Source organism: Armigeres subalbatus, chromosome 1, assembly GCF_024139115.2.
Source record: "Armigeres subalbatus isolate Guangzhou_Male chromosome 1, GZ_Asu_2, whole genome shotgun sequence".
Taxonomy (NCBI): Eukaryota; Metazoa; Arthropoda; class Insecta; order Diptera; family Culicidae; genus Armigeres; species Armigeres subalbatus.
Genome location: NC_085139.1, coordinates 256,149,295 through 256,172,728, shown reverse-complemented (window position 1 = coordinate 256,172,728; position 23,434 = coordinate 256,149,295). Strand labels below are relative to the sequence as shown.

At 43.5% G+C, this 23,434-nt stretch overlaps 2 protein-coding genes across 2 annotated transcripts in view; both read left to right on the top strand.

Moving 5' to 3' along the window:
* Positions 1–23,434, top strand: part of LOC134206871 (uncharacterized) — a 274,559-nt gene that overhangs the window by 192,189 nt on the left and 58,936 nt on the right. The window contains exon 5 of the mRNA XM_062682611.1: positions 14,296–14,344. The gene's annotated coding sequence lies outside the window, so the exon portion shown is untranslated. The remainder of the gene's footprint in view (positions 1–14,295; positions 14,345–23,434) is intronic.
* On the top strand, positions 19,137–22,823 carry LOC134207227 (uncharacterized). The gene is made up of 2 exons (XM_062682949.1): positions 19,137–20,150; positions 22,806–22,823. The coding sequence occupies exons 1-2, from the start codon at positions 19,137–19,139 to the stop codon at positions 22,821–22,823; spliced, it is 1,032 nt and encodes a 343-aa protein (XP_062538933.1).

Genomic DNA, 23,434 nt, shown 5'->3' with positions numbered 1-23,434 from the left:
GACCCGTTAAAATAAAGAAGAAGCTTCCATGGTAATGGACTTTTTTTTAGTTCCAAAGAATTTCCCTGTAAGATTGCGAAAACTTCTAAATTGAATTGAAAACTTTTCTGTTGGAGTAAGAGGCCATCAAAAATGAAGAGTGTACACTAAATCTTGCGATGTATTTTGCGGAAGTCCGTGTCGACAAGAAGAAGCTCAATAACGGTGAGTCTTGGATATGAAACGCAAAAACCTCCCGGTTCATCGAATCTTCATGTGTCCCTACAAAGCGACCGTGTGACACGCATGTGAGCCCATCAGGGATTGCCAATTGGCACATCAGGGTCAATACCAGTGAGATCCTGATTATGAATAATTTGCGCGTGTTATCGGACCTTGTCTTGGATATCGTAATATTGTGAAAGCGAGGGCTGGCTTTATACTCTCTTAGTAGAGCCGGATGACACTGAATCGAAACGGCGAGAGGGCTAATGGCTAGGCTGTTTCCGTCCCCCTAAAACCGTGGCGGCCCGAACAGGAGGGATGACCTCGATAACAGAAATTGGTATGAACTAGCCTTGCATAAGAGGTAAAATACCAAAAATTAATACCAAAAACTTATATGCAGAATATCTGAGTAATCCCTTAGGTATTTCAATACCAAACGAATAATAATTGGTTATGCATTTGGTATTGAAAATTCAATTTAATAACTGAGTATGTTATGGCTTAAGTATCGTGCATATTAAGTTTTGGTATTATTCCTTTGGTATTTTGGTAATTACCTCTTATGCAGGGCTAGTTCATAACAGAGAATGGTATCAATAACAGAATTAGGTATTATTGAGCCAATCTCTCCTGCTCGGGGGGCCTTGTAGCACGCTGTTCAATCTTGTCACCAAGCTTTGCCTGCTGGGTGGGAGAAGGCTCAGATGCCCTTTCCTGACGCTGATCTGATCTGGCTTTGAACACGTAAGTGTCAACTCTTGCATGGCCTCCCCGCCATGGCGATTACACCAGTAGGATTCGACGGCATCCACAAGAGGAATCCAATTAAAATGATTAAATCAAAAAATAATTCTTTTGACGATGCGTTAGGCATTGATGTGGTAAACTTCTTTTCCAAGGGGGGTTAGGTGAGGTCTCCTCCCAGGGAGACGGATAGCGGAGTATATCGGCCCTATCAGCAAGCTCGGCGGACCACTACCCGGATTGCGGGTAGTCTCCGAGCAACTCGATGTTATCATCGAGTTCACGAGCGCAAGGCAGAACATCAATAAGAAACTAATTTTCGGATGCTCTGCCAGGCTGCTTGAGTCACAAGACAAGAACAGGATGCGTTTATCAGGCGGGTCCACAAACCACGTAGACCGAAATTTCACATTTTCAAACTCCCTCCCCCTAACAGACTTTCGTAGACTTTTTCGAAACCCCTCCCCCACTCGCATGAAGTCTACGTAGACTTTTCGAAATTTTACAAAATATCATATGTGATTGGATAATCAAAATCGGATTCAAATTTAATCCTCAGCTCCTGAAACCAAATCTCAAAGTCAAATAATTTAATTTCTGTTGAATTCGACCCCTCTTAGAAATTCCAAGAATGTCAAGTCTTCATTCCAAAAAGTTTTTCGTGGAAATGTTCCTAGAAGATTCCGATTGATAATCTTTAAAGCTTCCCGGTTGTATTTCAAAGAACTCTCCGTGAAAATTCCATGCAATATCAAATTGTATAATCATCCGAATTTTCTTCTAAATTCCAAAACTATTCCCGTTAATATTCCGAGTAAATTTCCGTGACAATTTAAATGCATTTCCGTGAAAATTATTAACATTATTTATTATTTTAAGTTTAAATGGATATTCCGAAATATTTCTCGCGGAATTTTAGAATGGATTCCTACGTTTTTGCAAATTTGGAACATTTTCCTGTAGGAAATTGAAAAAAATAGACATTCCAAAGACTTTTCCGAATAATTTGCGGTGGAAATTATAGAGAATTTTCAGTTGTAATTATGTTCAGTTCAGTTTTCCTGAAAATACAAAAATTGCATATATTTTTTTTGCCGAAACTCAAAGAGTTTTTGGTGAGAAAATTAAACAATTTCTCGTGGAAATTTGCAATAGTCTCTTTAGAAATTCCGAATATTTTCCATCGATTATTCCAAAGAATTCGCATTAGTACTTCCGAAGAAATTGCCGTGAAACATACGAAGAATTTTCCATCGGCATTTCGAAGAATTTCGCTTATTTATCCAAGGAATTCCTCGCGAAAATTCCGAAGGATTTCCGAAATTTAAAAAAAACATCTGGTGATTTCCCAGAGAATCTCCAGTGAAGGGTTTCTCGCGGAAATTTCGGTGAATTTCTCGTTAAAGTGCGACATTATTTTTCTAATGAAGTTCCCCACGAAAATCAAAATATATTCTAGTAGAATCCGCAATAAAATCCAAGTGGAAATTTTGAAATTTTTACGAAAGTTTTTATAGAATACTTCGGAGAACTTTCCTGCTCAAAAGAGAAAATTTTTCTGGGGAAGTCCATATAGTTTTAAGCCATAGTTCAGACTATCAGTGAAATTCATTAGTTTTTTTTCGACAGAAATTCAAGAGATTATTTCGATAAAGTCTTGCAAAAAAATCTGAGAAAATCCTAAAAAAATAAAACAATAGTGAACTTTGCACATAGCTGCTGTATAAGTTGTTTTCCCAAAAAAAGTAAAAAATAAATTAAAAAGTCTACGTAGACTTTTGGTATACCCCCCCGTCCCCCTTCGTAGACTAACGTAGACTTTTTCGAAACCCCTCCCTCCCCCTAAAGAGTCTACGTGGTTTATGGACAGCCCCAAAGAGCTGCAAAGAGCACAATAGTGCCCAAACCGATGCCTTCTCCTTCCTCGGAGGAGCGACTATGGCCCAAGAGGCGATTGATTTCGCCCTAACGTACGGGGGGTCGGGGGGTCGTACGCATATTAATTAAGCAATTTTTCTGGGTGTTTCGATTCCCCTCCCCCCATATAAGATTTTTTTCATACAAATGTTTTTTTTATTTATATAGTGCGTAGGAAAACGATAGACCCCCCCCCTCCTTCCATAAGTGCTCACGTAATATGTGTACGGCCCCTATCCCGAAACGGCTAAGGCAGCAATCCGACAAAGGCGCTCAGAGCAAGGCCAAACGACATGCGTGCATAAAAGCTTAACGTCGTCTGGACGGAGCAGATCGGGGTGCAGAGGAGCCCGAAGGGCGTCGTCCCGAGAAGACGACTTCTCGTCCCAAAAAGACGAAAGGTACCAACCAGACGCAAGTCACCGGGTCGCTAGATGGCACCAACCGGCTGGTGCCATCGGTACAAGGGACAGAAAATCCCTGGCAGCTAGTCAATAGGGCAAAGCGGAAGTTGAACACATCTCGACCCGATAAGAAAGCTAAGGACAGAGCCAAGGTTCGGGGATCCAAGCTGTCCTATCACGTGCGTGCGACGCCACTATTCCGAGCAAAGTGCTGCCGAGAAATGGCAGGCGCCCGGTATATGGAGTTCTGAGATTGCGGCCCTTTGATCAACCTGCCTCAAAGCTAGACGAAGGATGCAACATTCCCGCATCGAGGATGAAAGAGCGGACCGCCGTGAAGTGTTTTGAGCTACGAAACTGGCCTTTAACAAGGCCATCAAGAGCAGTAAAAGAGCGTGTTTCGACAACCTTTGCGAAGAAGCCAAGGAGCTCTTCACCCCCCAAACGGTCCCCGGATAAGTTAGCGAGGATCATCGAGGTATTCTTCCCGTCCCGAGCCACAAGTCCCTGGCCTCCTGCACCGCAAGGCAATATGGGTGCGGCCGAAATGGTGGCTCCGGTGACAAACGAAGAGTTACTCGCGGTGGCCAAATCTATGGTAACGGACAAAGATCTAGGACCTGATGGAGTTCCGAACAGTTCTCGCAAGGCAGCAATCATAGCGAACCCGAACATGTTCAGGCAGCGATGCCTTGATGAGTGTAAATTCCCCGAAGGATGGAAAAGGCAGAAATTGGTGTTGTTGCCGAAGGCCGGGAAGTCGCTGTGCGACCCATCGGTGCATAGACCAATCTGTCTTATAGATACTATCGGCAAGTTGCTCTAGAGAGGATTATCCTCAACAGGCTGACCCCGTACTCAGAGGGTACGAACGCCCTGTCGAGCAATCAGTTCGGTTTTCGCAAGAGTAAGTCCACGTTGGACGCTCTTAACTCGGTGGTAAAGACCGCCGAGATAGCGATCCAATAGAAAAGGCGAGGTATTCGATACTGTGCGTTAGTGATGCTTGATGTGAAGAACGCATTCAACAGCGCAAGCTGGGATGCCATCGCGCTCTCGTTACACCGGCTTAGCCTGCCGGTAAATTTGCACCGGATTTTGGAAAGCGATTTCCAGAACCGTGTACTATTATACGAGATCGATGCCGGTCGGAAAAGCGTTCCTATTACCGCAGGAGTTCCGCAAGGTTTAATACTGGGCCCGGTATTATTGAACCAGATGTACGACGGGGTTCTGAAGCTAAAGCTCGCTCCTGGTGTTAAGATCGTCGGTTTCGCCGATGACGTAACCTTGGTGCGTAAAGGCTGAACACCCTAGTTAGACTCACATGGTATGCTAGTGGTGAGTATCCAAGTAAGGGCCGATGCCCACGTAGCGGTTTTTTACGCTGCGTGCACGCCGCGTTCACGCAAGGTACCCAGCATCAAATGTAGTCGTGCACACGTTTACGTGTGCATTACTCCATTTGATGCTGGGTACCTTGCGTAAACGCGGCGTGCACGCAGCGTAAAAAACCGCTACGTGGACATCGGCCCTAAGACTCATATGATGCGTCAGAGAGAGTGTAAGGGTGTGTTAGAGAGAGGACCCAAGTAAGCCTCCTACCGGATGAGTGCCTGTGTGAGCGTGAATAAGCGAGTACAGTAAGAACTGCCTATCCCACAGAAGTTATGCTGGGAGGCAATTCCTGGAGGAAATTATTGGCGGAGCCCAAAGGAGTTTAGTCGGTGTTACCTTCACTGGTCGAGTCCGACACTCCAGTACACTTCCGTGTGGTAGCTTGGCAACTACTAAGCACGTGTGCTGGGTCGTGCTTTAATGCATTCTCCCTTGGAAAAAGGGTAGTTCAATCCACTGTCGCCTGCTCTACGACATCGAGTTAACCTACCTCGCCTACCGAAGTCTTGTCAACGTCCTCTCGCTCATTTTTAATAATTACATCTGGTTATACTCCGGCCTGCTCCCGTCCGCTCCCGCAGAATCAGCCTGTGAGGATGTCGGCATTATTCCCTTTCGGAATAGAGTCTTTGCTGCTATTTGCTGCAAAGCTGGCTCCTTTGCTGCACATCATACCGCTCCTTGAAGAGGCTGATCGGATCCTGTGTAACGTGGCCGATACCGGTCTCCCCCAGTGATGCGGAGCGAAAACAAGGACGAGCATATAAGTTCCGTGGTGGAGCTCACCGCAACCCGTCCGGAAACATGGGAGCCGTTACACTGACGGGTCCGTGTCCAGCCGAGATGTCGGCTTTGGAGTTTTCGGCCCAAACAAGGGCAGCATAGTCGGCCAATGCAGAAGCTGCTGCTGGGTTCGTTGCCCGGCAAGAAAGCCTATAACCGGATTCCGCTAGCATCATCGACGCTTTTCAGAGTGAGGTCCTGAAGTACCCCCGATCCAAGGGAATACTTCCAGGCATAGCGCCAAATACCTCGTTGGCCTGGAATCATCGAAGCCGACGCACTAGCTAGCATTGGACACGAAGGTCAACGCCATGTGGAAAAATGAACAAGAAGAGTCGTCGATCAGGACTGGACTCGACACTGGAACAGTTTTATCTGTCGCTATCCCAGATACAACCAACCCCTATTTCCATCTTGCGCAGTCAAACAACCACCCCCCCTCCACACATTTAATTTTGGGAATAAATCCCTTTGCCAAATGCGAACGGACGGGCATTCAACGCTAGCCGGAGGCATATCAGTAGAACAAGGGCAATCCTGTATGGCTCTATTTGCTCTCGCCCCAAACATACTAGTGCTGTCCAATGAGAACTTGAAGTAGCTTGAAGTTTCTCACTGTCCTGTTTGTTGACAAAAAAGAACGAGCAAGACGGGAACAACTTCTAGCTATGTACTTTGAGCATGAGCTGCTCATTGGACAGCACTACTGTTTAGCGCTTACAAAACTGTCAAATCGTATTGCTTTTTTTTGTGTTAAGTATCCAGCGCACGGCTTATCCTCGCTAGCAAAAGATGCTGCGCCAGGAATGACAGCGACATTTTCCTCTTCCATCTTCCGTGATTTAATGGAACGTACACACGATCAAGCAGTTTGACCAACATTGACTCCACCTCTCGTTTATTCAAACATCCATCAAGTTTTACCAACAGCGGCACGAACATTCAATTTATTCGACCAACAATATCACACACGAACGACCGAAGCGCCAACTTGAGCACCAACCATCAAACAATATATGGGGGTTTGTGCAACTTCACAACAAATGCTCAAACATGTTCGGCGAACCTTGACTCCACCCCCGACAACTCAAACCAAAATCAAACCGTTTTAATTTTTTCCAACCGAGCCGCCAACTGTCAAATGGTTGTTCGAACAACTTCACACACGTTCAAACAAAGCAGCAACCGAAGCGTTTTCTTGGGGCGGAGTCAATGTTCGTCAAACTGCTTGACTGGTGTGTACGTTCCATAACATCTTGCATTAGACAACATCTACACGTAAAAAAATAACTTTATATGTTATGGCAAAAAACCATTCGAAAATACTTATACTCTTCATTATGCCACCTAATGAATGATCCCATATCAAAAAGCTAATAACATTTATAAGTTAATGAAAAGTATAAGTTTGCTAATGTATGTGACTAATGCGATGTATCAGTTTTTTTTATACATGTCATTAAGCGCCTGCTTTGGCAAAAAAGTATAAGAAATATTAATAATAAACAACAATAAATTTTTTTACGTGTAGCAAAGACAAAAGAAGGAAAAAGGTGAAAAAAGGGAGAAGGAAGAAAGGAAAAAGGAATAATTTAACAATTTTCAATTTTTACTTCTCACCTATCACTCGTCACACCTCACTTTTCATTCCTCAGTCCTCATTTATTATTTCTGATTTCTTACTTCTTTGTTCTCACTTCCCACTTCTAACTTCTCGCTTCGCACTTCTCATTTCTCACCCCCCACTTATTGTGCCTTACTTCTTACTCTCTCTCCTCACTTTTCAATTCTCAGGTTTGGCTTTTCATTTTTCACTTCTCACCTTTCATGTCTCACTTTTCACTTCGCACTTTCCACACTGATTTCTCACTATTCACTTCTCACTTCTTATTTTTATTCTCCCACTTTTACTTCTCACTTCTCTTTTAAAATTACATACTTCGAACTTCTAACTTCTCACTTTTCACCTTTCATTTCTCATTTTTCATTTTACAATTTTTACTTTTCATTATTCACTTTTCAATTCTCACTTCCAAGGAATGTAATTGTTGCTGAAAATGCAAAAAAAAAACAAGCAACAAAAGAGAAAAGAGGACAAAGACAATGTTGCGTTTCATTTTATTTGCAACAAACATGGAGAGGTAATTGTTGTGAGCTTTTTAAACTGCAATAACTTGTATATTTCAGAAGTAAAACACAAATCATGTCAACAGATGGTTATTTTTATGTCTAAACATTGATAACTGATACTTATTTAAAACCGCTAAAACCTGTGACGTCATTTTTGAACGACCCCTTTCTGAATTCTCAATTCCATCTTCGCACTTTTCACTTATCATTTCTCATTTCTCAATTCACTTCCTACTTCCTACCACTATCGCTAAGGTTAGAATCTCTTTTCAAATAAGAATTGCCGGAAAGAGGGACATCGTCAACACACCTCCTGACCCCACCACCTATCCTGAAAATATGCTTAAGTCGGGAGGGTCCAGGGCCATCGATGTTTCCGCGGTGCAAAGAGCCAGACGAGTCGGGGATCCCATTTTTAAAAGGCTCATCCCGGTCGCCAAGGACCACCTTAATCAACAGCATCTGTGAAACCCACATTTCCATTCTACAAAGTGCAAGTTGATTTCTCTAACTTCTTGTGCCTCGAAGAGATGGGGGGATGGTTAACTCCCGCTTTAGACAACAGCACGCTTTTCACCCAGGCAGCGCCGTAGCCCCGCCGTAGCCAGCCTATTCTGATTTTTTTTTTCAGATTACTTATGAAGAACCAAAAATGCTCACGGACTCTTCAAGGTTCCTTACATATTTTCCTCTATTGCGCAAACACTAAAAAATGTCATGAAATTTCAAAACCTTTTTAGTGGGGAAAACCGCCGAGTACTGCATGCTATTGGCAGCACCTTCAATCTTTTTAATCATCCTTTTGGGTATGATTCAAAATTTTTGAATGTTAAATATTGCACTTGTTTTTCTTAGTGAAATAAGGGCGCCCAAAACCTATTTCGGCAAGGGCGCCGGGAATCCACGCTACGGCTCTGCACCCAGGATATGGCACCAGCACGTACTTTGCCAACCTGGGCAACCTTATCAAAGCCTTCGGAATGACCTGGACTCCACTGGTCCTTTGTAAATTCCAGGAATGGGGCAATAACGGCAATATGCTTGCCTTCAATAAAATCTTTCTTACCGGACGGACCTTTCAGCTACTGATTGGCGGCACCGCATCCGACGAATTCGCTGAAGAAACGGGAGTGCTACAAGGGTCGGTTCTGGCAGTGACCCTTTATCTCATTGCCATGAACAAGGTCTTCAGCTGTGTATTCCTGTTTGTCTACGCCGACGATAATCTTCTTGTCGTTGTCGGTAAGCTACCTAGACGAACCATCCATCGGTAGGCTTCACAATGAACGCCGCTAAATGTGCCCGGGGACAAGTCTGTAGGAGCCACCATCAATTAAAATAGGCCTCGATGCCATCCCCAACCAGAAAATCGTTCGGGTCCTCGGAATCGACATCGACTAAAGCTTACTTTCATGTCGCACTACCGGGCAGCAGGGACTATGTCCAAGGGCTTGACGATCCCTCCCCAGGCCATCTGCGAGTTGTGGCGCCTGCCTAGGATGTGGTGGGGTTTGACAGTGGGCCCTGTTAAACCTCTATAAAAAGCTGCATGTATCCGCAAGTAGGCTCTTCAAAGCGACCGTGTGCCGCTCAAAGTGCACAAGCCCAAGTCCTGGTGTTAGGTGGGACGCTAAACAGCCCTGACACGGCGGCCCTCCGACGAGACAGGAGGTTTGCGCAGGCCCAATAAGCCGCCTTTAAAAACAACTATTACGAACGACATAGAAGATAATACGACTCGATACAATCGGCAACGACCTAGGCGACGAATAAAGGATCACGATTGGAAGCTTGGAACATGGAACTGCAAGTCGCTAGGCTTCGCAGGTTGCGACAGGATAATCTACGATGAATTACATCCCCGCAACTTCGATGTCGTAGTGCTGCAGGAAATCTGATGGACAGGACAGAAAGTGTGGAAAAGCGGGCATCGAGCGGCTACCTTCTACCAAAGCTGTGACACAACCAACGAGCTGAGAACTGGCTTCAAAGTGCTGGGAAAGATGCGCCAACGCGTGATTGGGTGGCAGCCAATCAACGCAAGGATGTGCAAGCTGAGGATTAAAGGCCGTTTCTTCAACTATAGCATCATCAACGTGCACTGCCCACACGAAGGGAGATCCGACGACGAGAAAGAAGCGTTCTAAGCGCAGCTGAAGCAGACATACGATGGATGACCACTGCGGGACGTCAAAATCGTCATCGGTGACATGAACGCTCAGGTAGGAAGGGAGGAAATTTATAGACCGGTCATCGGACCGGATAATCTGCATACCGTATCGAACGACAACGACCAACGATGCATAAACTTTGCAGCCTCCCTCGGAATGGTAGTTCGAAGCACTTTCTTCCCCCGGAAGAATATCCACAAGGCCACATGGAAATCACCTAATCAAGTAACGGAAAACCAAATCGACCACGTTCTAATCGACGGTAAATTCTTCTCCGACATCACGAACGTACGCACTTACCGCAGTGCGAATATTGAATCCGACCACTACCTCGTCGCAGTATGTCTGCGCTCAAAACTCTCGACGGTGATCAACACGCGTCGGAGTCGTCCGCCGCGGCTTAACATTGGGCGGCTACAAGACGGTAGACTAGCCCAAGACTACGCGCAGCAGCTGGAAGTGGCACTTCCATCGGAAGAGCAGCTAGGCGCAGCATCTCTTGAAGATGGCTGGAGAGACATTCGATCCGCCATTGGAAGCACCGCAACCGCTGCACTAGGCACGGTGGCTCCGGATCAGAGAAACGACTGGTATGACGGCGAATGTGAGCAGTTAGTTGAGGAGAAGAATGCAGCATGGGCGAGATTGCTGCAACACCGCACAAGGGCGAACGAGGCACGATACAAACGGGCGCGGAACAGACAAAACTCAACTTTCGGAGAAAAACGCCAGCAGGAAGATCGAGACCGTGAAGAGACGGAGGAACTGTACCGCGCTAATAACGCACGAAAGTTCTATGAGAAGTTGAACCGTTCACGTAAGGGCCACGTGCCACAGCCCGATATGTGTAAGGACATAAACGGGAACCTTCTTACGAACGAGCGTGAGGTGATCCAAAGGTGGCGGCAGCACTACGAAGAGCACCTGAATGACGATATGGCAGACAACGGTGGCGGTATGGTAATGAACCTAGGAGCACGCGCGCAGGACATGCGACTTCCGGCTCCGAATCTCCAGGAAATCCAGGAGGAGATCGGCCGGCTGAAAAACAACAAAGCCCCTTGACCAACTACCAGGAGAGCTGTTTAAACACGGTGGTGAAGCACTGGCTAGAGCGCTGCACTGGGTGATTACCAAGGTTTGGGAGGATGAGGTTCTGCCGCAGGAGTGGATGGAAGGTGTCGTGTGTCCCATCTACAAAAAGGGCGATAAGCTGGATTGTAGCAACTACCGCGCAATCACATTGCTGAACGCCGCCTACAAGGTACTCTCCCAAATTTTATGCCGTCGACTAACACCAATTGCAAGAGAGTTCGTGGGGCAGTACCAGGCGGGATTTATGGGTGAACGCTCTACCACAGACCAGGTGTTCGCCATACATCAGGTATTGCAGAAATGCCGCGAATACAACGTGCCCGCACATCATCTATTTATCGACTTCAAAGCCGCATATGATACAATCGATCGGGACCAGCTATGGCAGCTAATGCACGAAAACGGATTTCCGGATAAACTGATACGGTTGATCAAGGCGACGATGGATCGGGTGATGTGCGTAGTTCGAGTTTCAGGGGCATTCTCGAATCCCTTCGAAACCCGTAGAGGGTTACGGCAAGGTGATGGTCTTTCGTGTCTGCTATTCAACATACGAAGGGCAGGGACTGATACGAGTGGTACGATTTTCACGAAGTCCGTCCAGTTATTTGGTTTCGCCGACGACATTGATATCATGGCACGTAACTTTGAGAGGATGGAGGAAGCCTACATCAGACTGAAAAGCAAAGCTAAACGGATTGGACTAGTCATCAACACGTCGAAGACGAAGTACATGATAGGAAGAGGCTCAAGAGAGGTCAATGTGAGCCACCCACCACGAGTTTGTATCGGTGGTGACGAAATCGAGGTGGTTGAAGAATTCGTGTACTTGGGCTCACCGCCGATAACGATACCAGCAGAGAAATTCGGAGACGCATAGTGGCTGGAAATCGTACGTACTTTGGACTCCGCAAGACGCTCCGATCGAATAGAGTTCGCCGCCGTACCAAACTGACTATCTACAAAACGCTTATAAGACCGGTAGTTCTCTACGGACACGAGACCTGGACGATGCTCGTGGAGGACCAACGCGCACTGGGAGTTTTCGAAAGGAAAGTGTTGCGTACCATCTATGGTCGGGTGCAGATGGCGGACGGTACGTGGAGGAGGCGAATAAACCACGAGTTGCATCAGCTGCTGGGAGAACCATCCATCGTTCACACCGCGAAAATCGGAAGACTGCGGTGGGCCGGGCACGTAGCCAGAATGTCGGACAGTAATCCGGTGAAAATGGTTCTCGACAACGATCCGACGGGAACAAGAAGGCGAGGTGCACAGCGGGCAAGGTGGATCGATCAGGTGGAGGACGACTTGCGGACCCTCCGCAGACTGCGTGGTTGACGAAGTGCAGCCATGAACCGAGCTGAATGGAGAAGTCTTTTATGTGCAGCACAGGCCACTCCGGCCTTAGTCTAATGATAAATAAATAAATGTCGCACTACCGGACGGTGACCTGAGCAGGACACATGTTTTAATAATTACGTCTGATCTGCTCCCGTCCACCCCCACCCTCGAGTCCTTGCGGCCATTTTAAGCAAAGTTGGCTCCTTTGCGTCTGTCACGTCAGAAGAGCAATCCAGACCGAATCCAGCGTAAAGTGGCCGGCACCGGTCTGATGGTGCAGATGGACAAGCTGAGAACTCACCGCAATTCGCTTCCGGAACCAAGGTCAACGCTATTCTTGTTCCATCCCACTGAACAATGTGGAAAAAATGAACAAGAAGGGTCGTAGTTCAGGACTGGGCTCAGCACTGGAACAACAGAAGATCAACCTTCTTGACGGAAGTAAAGGGCTCCACCGGTCCTTGAAGTGATCCTATCTCCCAAAATGAGCAGGTAATTATGTCGAGGCTCCGAACCGGTCACACAAGGGTCTCCCAAAACTTCGGCGGAGGCCTTTTCCGGTCCTACTGTGATCACTGTGGAATAGAGAATAGTGTTAAGCATTTTACCTGTCGCTGTTCCAGATACAACCAACCAACCAACGGTATGGAATTCCACTCAATATTGGAGATGCGCTGGCAGACTATGAGGCTGCGATGGAAGCCCTTTGTGTTTTGAAGGACGCATGCTTATACTTTAACGTTTAGTATTACCATCTTAAAAAAAAACTGGAAAACTGGATAAAATTGTATCAAGAGTCAACCAACAAAGTTACCCGAAAGGGGTTTCTGGAGCCCTCTATGAACATTTTTCAGTATAATAAAAATGTTTCTCAATGTAACACATATCACACATTTTTGATATTATTCAACGGATGAATTAACGCAAATCAACAAGTTGTTGCAATTATATGTTTACTGCACTTGATTTCTCAATAAAAAAATGAAACCGCAAGCCGCTCTAAACGGTCACAAATCATCCGCGCAATTAGATTCACCATCTATAGATTGCATCAGTTTTAGCAATTTGCGTTTTACAATCACAAAGTGCGAAGCATAAAAACTCATTACAAGAGAATAATCCACCGATGGAAGGTGCACCACCCCGCGCAGCGCGCGCTCTATTACTCAATCGATGCGTAAAGTAAAGCAAGCCTCGGCAAAACAAGTGCAATCTCGCGTCCATTAATAGGGGTCGCCCGTCTCATCTGGTTCAACCGGATTTGAATCGTCCCCTTGGCCACCGCCACCAAAAAACCAACACCCGAGAGATGTTACAGCTTCCAATTGCGGTCTCTACACGCAGCGCAGCATCGCCGCCACCACACCGCGCGCACAGGTTAAATGTGATCCATTTCAGGTTTTATTTGAATCATGTAGCACTGCCGCGCACCGCCACCACCACGCCATCACGAGGGGTACTTAATGTTATCACGATGAGTCACTTTTGCTCGGTGGAATCAAGATCGCATCGTCGGAAGAAAGTATGTTGTGGTGTTCGGTGGTTGTGGTCCAGAGAGTTGGTTGCGGAAACGAGTTCGTTTGAATGAGGCGAATTACAGCATCTTGTGATTTGACCGCGCGGAATGCCGGTCGTTGACCAACGGTTTCGAAGTTGAACGCCAGGGGCTAGTCTGTATACAATGAACTATAGAAGAAGGTTAATTTAAGAAAAATTAGAGGTTTTATTTCCCATGGATGGGAGACGAAGCGGAATACCCGCAAGGGATGTTTTTTTGCCAGATTACAGAATCGTCAAATTTTTTATGACATCTAAAAATAGATAGATCCCCGGATATTACTCATGAGTTAATTTGAAACCTTCCGATTGATCGTTAAGTTGATATTCTTAGACTTTTCTTAAGAATGGTAGATGGGTGTTGACTATAATTTTCCTCAATTTGATGAGGGTTATATAACGAAAATGTAGTAAAATTGCTTATGTTTAGTTTCTTCAATGCTTTTTCGCAATTTCTGCAAATCATGATTTGCTCGCAAACACAAAAAACAGTGTCACTGATTAATTAGTATTCTCTAACAGATTTTTTTTTCTTCTATTTTCAGTGCCCTATACGGATTGAAACATTCATTGGATAATCCAAATTTACTTCTGGTAAGTTAGTCGATTTATATTTGTCTCCCAATCATCATTTAAAAAATGTTGTTAGTTACTGTTGCCGACAAGGTTAAATATATTTAAGGCCAATCAGAGACGAAGACTGACTATGGAACTGACTGACTATTTTCAACTCTGCTGTCATTATCATGAAATTATTTTATGAAAAAAATGTATAACCTATTTATTTTAAACCACTCGACCCTACAGTACAAAAGACTATAACGGCCACGAAGCGACGAACCCCTTCGGTCGTGTGAAAATCTGTCCTTTGATAAAGAAATCCCAATTTATCAAGAGTGCTATTTGCTGCACCAAATGCTGACACTCAGTACGTACTTTCACCCCTGGGGCGAAAAACGCTCCGACAAAAAGTAGGAACCATTAACGCGAATATAACTCTATCTCACGAATGCGCTTGATCTTGCATGACGTTTGCGAAAATTTATTTCAGCTGGTCCCGCATATGGAGTTATTTAGTTTCGATTGCGTAACCTGGCAGGGAAACCTCCACGTCGTCCCTCTGTGCCGCCATCGGATCCTTTGAACCCATCAGTTGCTTAATCCAAGTACATAGATACTCGGATTGTTGTGGTGATCAAGAGGTTAATTTCACATTGGCGAAAAAATTAACGACCTTCCCTTCTCTCACATCACCAATGATGTCATAATTAATCTCCCTTGATCGGCGAGTTGGGTTGGGTTGGGCACTTTCGCGCAAAGCGGAAAATCAACTTGCTTATGTTGTAATATATTACCAAGCTCATTCATTTAGGATGACAAGCAGTCGTTCGCCTTTCACCCCAGAGGGGTTTTTTAAACCCTCTGGGTTTATTTCCGGTCTGCGTCATTGACCATTATTAAGACGAAAAATGTGTAGTCACGCTTTTCCTCAGAGTCCCGGCCCATTTATTGAAAAAATGATCGTTTTTGAATTAAATAAAGTAAATGCACAATGAAAGGGGTTCAATTGAATCAATTGAATTTAATACATTTTCTAGCTGAGATTAGTATTTTCCCGAATGAACTAAATTAGCTTTATTAGGATCGGCAATTCGCACAAATTCGTAGGTGGTACAAGACAAGACTATATTGTATGAGACTAGCATCACTTTCATCCGTTACCACAGATATTGATTTATATTGACTAATCACCATCTATTAGATGGAAGCAATGCACTCCCCAATAATCGAGATCTATCCTGCCACGTCTTTGCGAATGCTGAGGAAGGGAAAGGATGGTTAGTCGGACACCTACTTATAAAAGGTGCAGAACTCTACGACCTCTCATAGGTGCCACGGGAGTTTTTTGCTTATAAGGCAGAAGTGGTAGCCACTAGACCGCCGAGCTCGTCTTAGTATTTTCCCGAATGAACTAAATGTCCAAATAAGATACATATGACATATCAATTTTATTTGCCAAAAAAAAACTCCTTTGCTAGAACATCGGCATATAGGGGAGAACGGTCCAAAATGCACCCCTGGGGCAAAATGGCCTCCCTCATAAAATCACTCATATAATCTGTTGTAGTACATTTATAAACGAATATTACCACTACAATTCATAATTAATTATCCATCATTGATCTCCATTGGAAAAATCTAGCAAAATCCCTTCATATTCACTCAAATTTACCGATTTGCTATTCTTCAACCACATCCGTAAGATTGTAGTTCAATCCATTAAGAAAATACAAACAACCATGCGTTCACCATCATTTTACATGCTATTGAGTCATTTTAAACCACCATTCGGGCGTTTTGCCCCAGGCCTATTTTAAAACATTTTTTAAATCCGTTAGAAAGTCATGAAAACCTTATTGTTTTGAATAGGAGATCATTGTGAAATGTAGCTGGGTTTGTAAATTTTGCACCTATACGTTGAAATGCTTCGTTATTTTTGTTTATATGGGCGAAAACATCGAAAAAGCTTAAGGGGTGCATTTTGGACCGTTCTCCCCTACTAAAATAGCATAAGACAACTATTTCAGCATTCACCATAATCCTTGGATATGCTATGTGGATTCTTCCACATCATCTTTTCTTCATCAACTGCAGAAAGCGTAGGCAGAGTCCGCCGGCGTTGATGGCAAAATATCGGAAACAATTTTCCCAGTCCAGTTGTATGCGGAGGCTAGATTTGGTCAAGAAGTTGTCGAAGTTCATTCTTATGAGCTCCATGCCGCAAAACAGGTGGTAATTTATGACTCCGTCGATAACCCTCGATCACTCGATGCGCACCGGTGACTGATGCTTTTCAGCATGTTTGTTCTCGTATGACAGTCGTTCCTCATCCGGTTGAAATGATTATCGAAGATCTCCCAACGCTTCTGCTTTTCAAAACATTGGTTGTCCACGTTCGGTTATAACCCTTAGATATATCTTAGGTGGTCCACTCCACTTAATGACCAGCATTCATCGCCTCGTCGAGGATCTGACCAAGGTGCTAATTCTTTGACCAAATCGGAACACATGTTGCCTATTACCAGGTCTACCGACACAATTGATTCAAAAGTATGAGATTGCTTCAAATAGCGTGACCAACATCTAGTTTGCTACGGCCTGGCAGCCAAAGTACCGGTACATAAAGTGTCAAACTAATGTAGTTCACAAAACATTACAAAATATTATATACAACATGACACGGTCGTATTTAGTATATTGAAGTCTGTATCGGGAAAACATGTTTAATGCTAACAGCGCCATTACCATTCTAGTACTTATGCTTCCACTACCGGTACCCTCGAGAATCTCCATCAGCGGCCTATTCACCATCCGTTCCATGATTTTCGCTGCCACGTTTTCATCCGTGGGATCCATGGTTTTTCGGGGAAAGAGCCGTTTGGCCGAATATCGTTTAGCTGAAAGTCTTTTGGCCGAAGGCCACTAGGCCAAATGTCAATTGGCCGAAAGGGTCATATAGCCGAATAGGTCATTTGAAATATGAGAAATGAAGCGTGAAAAATGGGACGTTTCACTTCTCTCTACTTATTTTCCACTTCTCTCTGTGAAAAGTGAGACGTCTCACGACTCACTTCTCACTTTTCATTTTCCATAGTGATAAGTGAGAGATGAGGAGTGAAAAGTGAGACGTCCCAATTCTCACTCCTCATTTCTTCCTTCTCACTGTAAAAGTGAGGAGCGCGAAGAGAGAAGTGAGAAATGAGGAGTGAGAAGCGAGACGTCTCACTTTTCACTGTGAAAAGTGAGTAGTGCGAAGTGAGAAGTGAAACGTCTCACTACTCACTTCTCACATTTTACAGTGAGACGTGCGAAATAAGGAGTGAGAATTGAGACGTCTCACTTCTCATTTCTCATTTCTAACTTCGCACTACTAACTTTTCACAGTGAGAAGTGGGAAATAAGAAGTGAGATGTCTCACTTCTCACTTCTCATTTCTCACTATCCATGACCTATCCAGCTAAATGTCCTGCTCGGCCAAACGACATGTTCGGTCAAATGACCTATTCAGCCAAATGATCTGTTTGGCAAAATCATCTATTCGGCAAAATGTCCTATTCAGCGAAATGTCATATTCGGTTAAATGTCCTATTCGGCCAAATGTCATATTCGGCTAAATGACCTTTCGGCCTTGTTGTGGCCTCACCTAGCGTGTTCCGTCCGAGAAATTCCTTCCGTGCCAATATCCTTATCAGCTGGGTTATCAGCTGATCCCTGGTTAGTTTTCTTCTGGTTTCAAGTGATCGACAACGACGACGAGGGCGGTAGCATCAACAATGATCGTGTGTATTTTTATTCCAATTTCACAATGATTCCAGTAAGTACACCTTTTATCACAAATAAACTACCACTTTATTCTTAATTAACTACTACTACACTTTATTCTTTATTCTACGTATTGATCTTTAATAAATCTATAATCTTCACGATTCGGTGGCTCTAAGCATTGGTCAAGTAAGTACAATTTTTCTTCTTCAAACATAAAACATAAAAACAGAAAAGTTGAACATGAATGTAGTTGCCGACTCGCATCTCTTATTTAAATAAATATCCACCGTCGCCCTACCGGCACATTCAAAAGTTTCATTACCTTCGCGCTTCTCTGAAGGGTGATGCATTAAAACTGGTAGATGCTTTTCCGAGGCAAACTATAGGGTAGCTTGAGACAGTTTGGTCGCTCGATTTTCAAACAAGTATTTGTTGAAGAAACGACACTTGGACGCTTTATTCGAATATCCCAAGGTGAAAAAGGAGTCAGCAGCGGGTATTCATGAATTGATTGACTGTTTCGAACGCAACACAAAAATTTTGGACCAACTAGGGGAAATAACGAATGGATGGGGTGCAATACTAACGCATCTTATGGTCTCAAAACTCGATGATGCTACGCTAAAACACTGGGAGGAACACGCTTCCGAATTTGATGAGCCTACATTTGCAGATCTAGTTGAATTCCTCAAAAAGCAAACCCGAGTTCTTGATGCAGTTTTAGTGGATCAGCAGCTTTCATCATCGAACACTACTCTGTCAAGTGGATCAAAACTCCGTTCTGCAAGATTCTCGGTCAACTCGGCGACTGAAACTTCTGCTCCTGACTGTATTGCTTGTAGCGAACAGCATTATATTTCACGGTGCCCGGCGTTTGCAGATCTTTCGGTGGACAAGCGATTGCAATTCACTAATTCCAAACGGCTTTGCAGCAACTGCTTAGGAAGATATCACCTGGCGCGTGACTGTCCTTCAAGATTCCGATGCAAAACTTGTTCAAAAGGCATCATTCCTTACTTCACCTGGTTTTCCTGCAACTGGTGTATCTTCCAGTTCCATAATGGATCCAGTTGTGCTGTCTGTTGTTACTCCTTCTTCTCCTGGCGATGTAACAAATACCGGCGAAGGCAATTCGAGTCCTGTTACATCTGTTTCTTCCAATGTGGCTATAGGAGTTGTTAACTCACACGTATTTCTGTTAACGGTGAAGTTGAAGGTTTTGGACAAATGGGGAAAATCACATTACGCAAGAGCTCTCTTGGATTCCGGCTCACAAGCAAATCTCATGACGGAACGTCTTTGTCAATTGTTGAAGCTAAAACGAAATGACAAGAAAGTGGAAATAAGTGGCATTGGGCAATCAAGACGTCAAATCGCTCACGAAGTCTCGACGGTTGTTGGTTCTCGTATACAAGAATTCTCAATGCCGATGGATTTTTTGGTTATGAGTCAGGTTACAGACGATCAACCATCTTTGTCTATTCCTATGGGAAATTGGAAGCCCCCATCTAGTATGCGACTCGCTGATCCGGAATTTTTCCTCACTGGCCCGATTGACATAGTATTGGGCTCTCAGTATTTTTACGACTTCCATCTCCTAGACGGTGGCCGGCTACAAATACGAAAATTCGACGGAAAACTTCCTGTATTCGTCAATACGGTCTTTGGATGGGTAGCTGCTGGGGAGTCTGAATGGAAGGATGAGAATGCTAAGGTTAGTTGTCACTTGGCATCAACGGAAACGTTGGATAGCAGCATCGAAAGGTTCTGGATAATCGAAGAGTTATCGGAAAAGGCACCGAGGTCTCAAGAGGAACATGACTGCGAAACTCATTTTCAACACACCGTTAGTCGGGATAAAAATGGCCGATACATAGTTCGGTACCCGAAGCGAATAGGTTTTCACGAGCTGATTGGTGATTCGAAGGCTACAACTATGAGACGGTTCAAACAACTGGAAAGACGTTTAGGTCGAGAACCTGATGTTCGAAAGGATTATCACCAGTTTATGCAGGAATACTTGGATCTGGGCCATATGAAGCTCGTGGGTACAGTCGATGACACGGAGAAGACGGTAGGAATGTCCTGCTATCTTCCACATCACCCCGTATTTAAGGAATCCAGCTCTACAACTAAACTTCGCGTAGTCTTCGATGGATCGGCAAAAACATCAACGAATTTTTCGCTCAATGAAGCTTTACTACACGCAAAAAAAAGCGTTCTTGAATTCGTGAACTAACGAGTTCACGGTGTATTTTTTCGTGAACAACAATCACGGATTCGGGAACACCAGTCACGTTTTCCAGAACGTTCCAGAAAACGTGACTGTATTCCCGAATCCGTGATTGTTGTTCACGAAAAAATACACCGTGAACTCGTTAGTTCACGAATTCATGAACGCTTTTTTTGCGTGTAACCGGACCGGTTATTCAAGACGACTTTCTCGACCTAGTAGTTCGATTCCGTAAACATTCCGTCGCGTTAGTTGCAGATGTGGAAAAAATGTACCGCCAAATTCTGGTGCATCCCGAAGATACTCCTCTCCAGCGGATTTTATGGCGTTTCAATTGTTCTGATCCTGTTCAAATTTATGAACTTCAAACTATTACATACGGACTCTCCCCCGCATCGTTCCTAGCAACTCGCGTGTTACAAATACTAGCTGAAGACGTCGGAGGTAAATACGAACACGCTGCATCGGCAGTGCTAGAAGACTTCTACATGGACGACTTTCTATCAGGGGCTGATTCTGTTGAAAACGCGAAAAAACTACGGGACGATGTCCAAGGTTTATTCAGTGCTGCAATTTATCAGTTTCATTTGGAAAATTTGGTTGAAATTTTCTGCAGTGTACCATTCACATCAATTCATTTTTTATTTTAGTGAAATCGAAAACAACTATCCGCACTGAAAGCTTCTCGGCTAGTTCATTCATTAGGTTCCAATGTTACCTTCCTGGAGTTCATGCAGTTCGTGTACTCGGCAACCAAGTCTGCTTGTCATTTTCAGTTTCACAGAGGCTTTTCTTGACTGAAAGGCATTCATCGTCACTATCAATTTTGTTCATTGATTGACTGAAAATGCATTTATGGGCAACCTTTGAACTTTTTGAAAGACAGTTTTGTTTGAAGTCATTTCGTTATTTGCAATTTGTTTTGTTTTTTCGTTAATTAAATAGCCAAATTCCTTATCCAAACTGAATCATCAAGAAATGGGAGAAACTCGATTATTTGGATAAACTCCCCACAGTCCCATATGATATTTGTGCAGGTGAACAAAACATAATTTTTTCATATGAAAGAAACTTGTCAGAAGAAACAGTGTTGTTTCTTAAAAATTCCATATTAACTGGCTTCCAGCAAACTATCGGCGAGAATAGATAAATCTAAGTATTTAAAGATAAAAAGAAGACAAACGCCGGTGTTAACTTTAACAGATCCTACAGCACAGTATTGGAGGATAATTTTTGAATGCTTACAATAAAATGTAGACCTAAAGTAATAAAAATCTTTTTCATGCTGAAAAAGTTCTGAAGGACATGTTTGGAAGTTTATTTCATTTGTTGTACATGTTCCAAAGATGTATCTAACATATAATATGTTTTATAATGTAGTAACGTAATGTGTTATAGTACATAATGTAGTTCTGAACCATTTTTATCTCGTGTTTGAGATTTTAATTATATTTACATTCGCTCTTTTCGTCCTCATGAAACAACAATGTCGAGAAAGCTCAATTCAATACTAAATTTTCAAAACGACTTATCTGCTTTTGTAAACAAAGATTCAAACGTCGATTTGACGAATCTGAAAGCACACCCACGCAAACCTACTCCATCAACAGGTAACAGAGGGTAACAGCAGCCTCCACCTACGTGCTAATGGTGTTGGTTTGCGTGGGCGTGCTCTCAGATTCGTCAAATCGACGTTTGAATATTTGTTTACAAAAATAGATACGTCGTTTTGAAAATTTGATATTGAATTGATGTGGCTCAGAACCCTCAAAACAGGTGTGGAACAAATCGGCAAGCAGATGGTTTTATTTATAGATAGTGGAATATAATATAGATGATATATTGTCGGCGTAGCACCAACTTTAAATTCGGAAGTCGGGACTTCCGAACCGAACTTTCTTCCGAAGTTTTATCTGTCAAACTAATTGAAGCGTTGTTTAGCGCATCTTAAGGTGAATCTAGCGCACTATTTCCGAAGTTGGGAAAGTTGCCTGTATCTGGAGAAAAATCCAACTTCGGTATAAAAATCGGTCTAACTTTTTTCCGGATAGACAATATTATATATTATAGATGAGCGAAGATAAATCCTCTGTCTCCAAACGAACTGTCAAACGTGTTTCCAAACGAGCATGACGTCACGATTTCAATGGAAATGTTAAGAGCTCTGACGTCATATGCGCGAGTGCACGGTCAAAACAACCAACTCAGCCATGCTTTCGCTCATCTATAGATCTACTATAGATAGTAGAATCTATAGATGAGCGAATACATGGATGAGTCGTTTTTTTTGCCCGTGCACACGCGCATATGACGTCACAGCCCTTAACGTTTCCATTGAAATTGTGACGTCATGCTCGTTTGGAGACACGTTTGACAGTTCGTTTGGAGACAGAGGATTTATCTTCGCTCATCTATATATTCCACTATCTATAAGATCTACTATCTATAGTTTTATTCAACTACATTCGTATTTGCATATTAATACTATACATGTAGAAAGCCGGCGGTGACTGAGTATAACATCACAACTAGCAAACTCAGCACAAGTGTTTCGACGAAGTCGTTAGGTGCCTGTCAGAGTAAGCGCGATGTGCGACGTGATTGACGCAAAGAAATAACAATTATTATCAATGTATCGCGTCGCATCATACAGTCCCGTTTATTCTAAATTTCCCCTTCCTTACACTCATTCTCCACTAACTTTCAAATTGCTTACATTATTTTCATGACTACACAAGCTCAGTATACGTTGACCCACACCTGTTCTGTAACACATTGGATCACAATCAAAACAAAGTGTTCATATTTCGTGTTTTGGATTTCTAATAATCTGTCGAAAATAATAACTTGAGGAGAAAAGTAATTAAAAACATGCATCTCTGCTACGATTTTATCTCATTACGGGAAGTAATTCTCAGGTATTTATATTATTTAAATAAGAACTGATACTTTGTTTCAACATATTCCAGGCTTATGTTCACATACTCCAATGATTTGTGTGAGGTATACTGAGCTATTTGCATTATTAATTATGCAACAAATACCTATCTGGAAACACCTTTCAGCAAAACAAAATTCTTACGCATCTGATAGATTTGGGACATCTATTTAAATGGAATGCTATG

Excerpts from the sequence above, each read along its gene's own strand:
- LOC134207227 (XM_062682949.1), top strand. The coding sequence starts at position 19,137 with ATGGATCCAGTTGTGCTGTCTGTTGTTACTCCTTCTTCTCCTGGCGAT.